This window comes from Penaeus monodon, chromosome 29, assembly GCF_015228065.2.
Source record: "Penaeus monodon isolate SGIC_2016 chromosome 29, NSTDA_Pmon_1, whole genome shotgun sequence".
Classification (NCBI taxonomy): Eukaryota; Metazoa; Arthropoda; class Malacostraca; order Decapoda; family Penaeidae; genus Penaeus; species Penaeus monodon.
The window spans coordinates 20,142,956-20,143,573 of NC_051414.1; the positions used below are offsets into that span (position 1 = coordinate 20,142,956).

At 33.2% G+C, this 618-nt stretch overlaps 1 protein-coding gene across 1 annotated transcript in view; it reads left to right on the plus strand.

Annotated features, from left to right (window-relative positions):
* The window catches only part of LOC119591999 (mitogen-activated protein kinase kinase kinase 4-like), a gene marked incomplete in the record, with an annotated part of 37,888 nt that overhangs the window by 10,719 nt on the left and 26,551 nt on the right, over positions 1-618 (plus strand). Inside the window, 1 exon segment of the mRNA XM_037940768.1 lies at positions 320-535. Coding sequence (XP_037796696.1) covers positions 320-535 — 216 coding nt within the window.

The window sequence follows — 618 nt, forward strand, 5'->3', positions numbered from 1 at the left end:
ACTGTTCCCTCTAAGTGTTCAAAATGCAGATGAAACAGCTCATTATGCATTGTTCAAACAATCTTCTGTATGATTAGAAGTGTCTTCTCACTTCAAAAGAAATTAGTCAAAGAAGGGAAATGATTTTGTAAGTGATGAAAAGAGCACTATTAAATAATGTGCAGGAATGGTCTAGGGAACATGTATGAAATAGAATTAATAAGAACCTCTCTCAAATGTGTATGTATATAGGAACAGAAATAGTAAAGTCCTTTGTCAAACTGTATGTAATAGTTCTATTTAAGTTCAGCATTCTGAAAAAGATTCCTTTTCTTTTCAGAGTGCAACAGATATACCAACAATGGCATTAACAGAAAACTTAGAAGAACTTAGTAGATATGGACCCTGGATTCCAAGGTTTGAGAAAATGGAGCTTCCTCCATTCTATGCAACATTCATTTTCTTAGCTTCAGTTTCACTTCAGATGATGAGGGAGTGCCTGAAGCTCAGGATTGAGCAGATGCCTGAAAAACCATCTAGACTTAGTATTAAAGAGGTATTTATTCTATTTACTTTAGATATATGTAAAATATATTAATAATAATTGATTGATTGACTTGGAGGACTTTTCTGTCAACC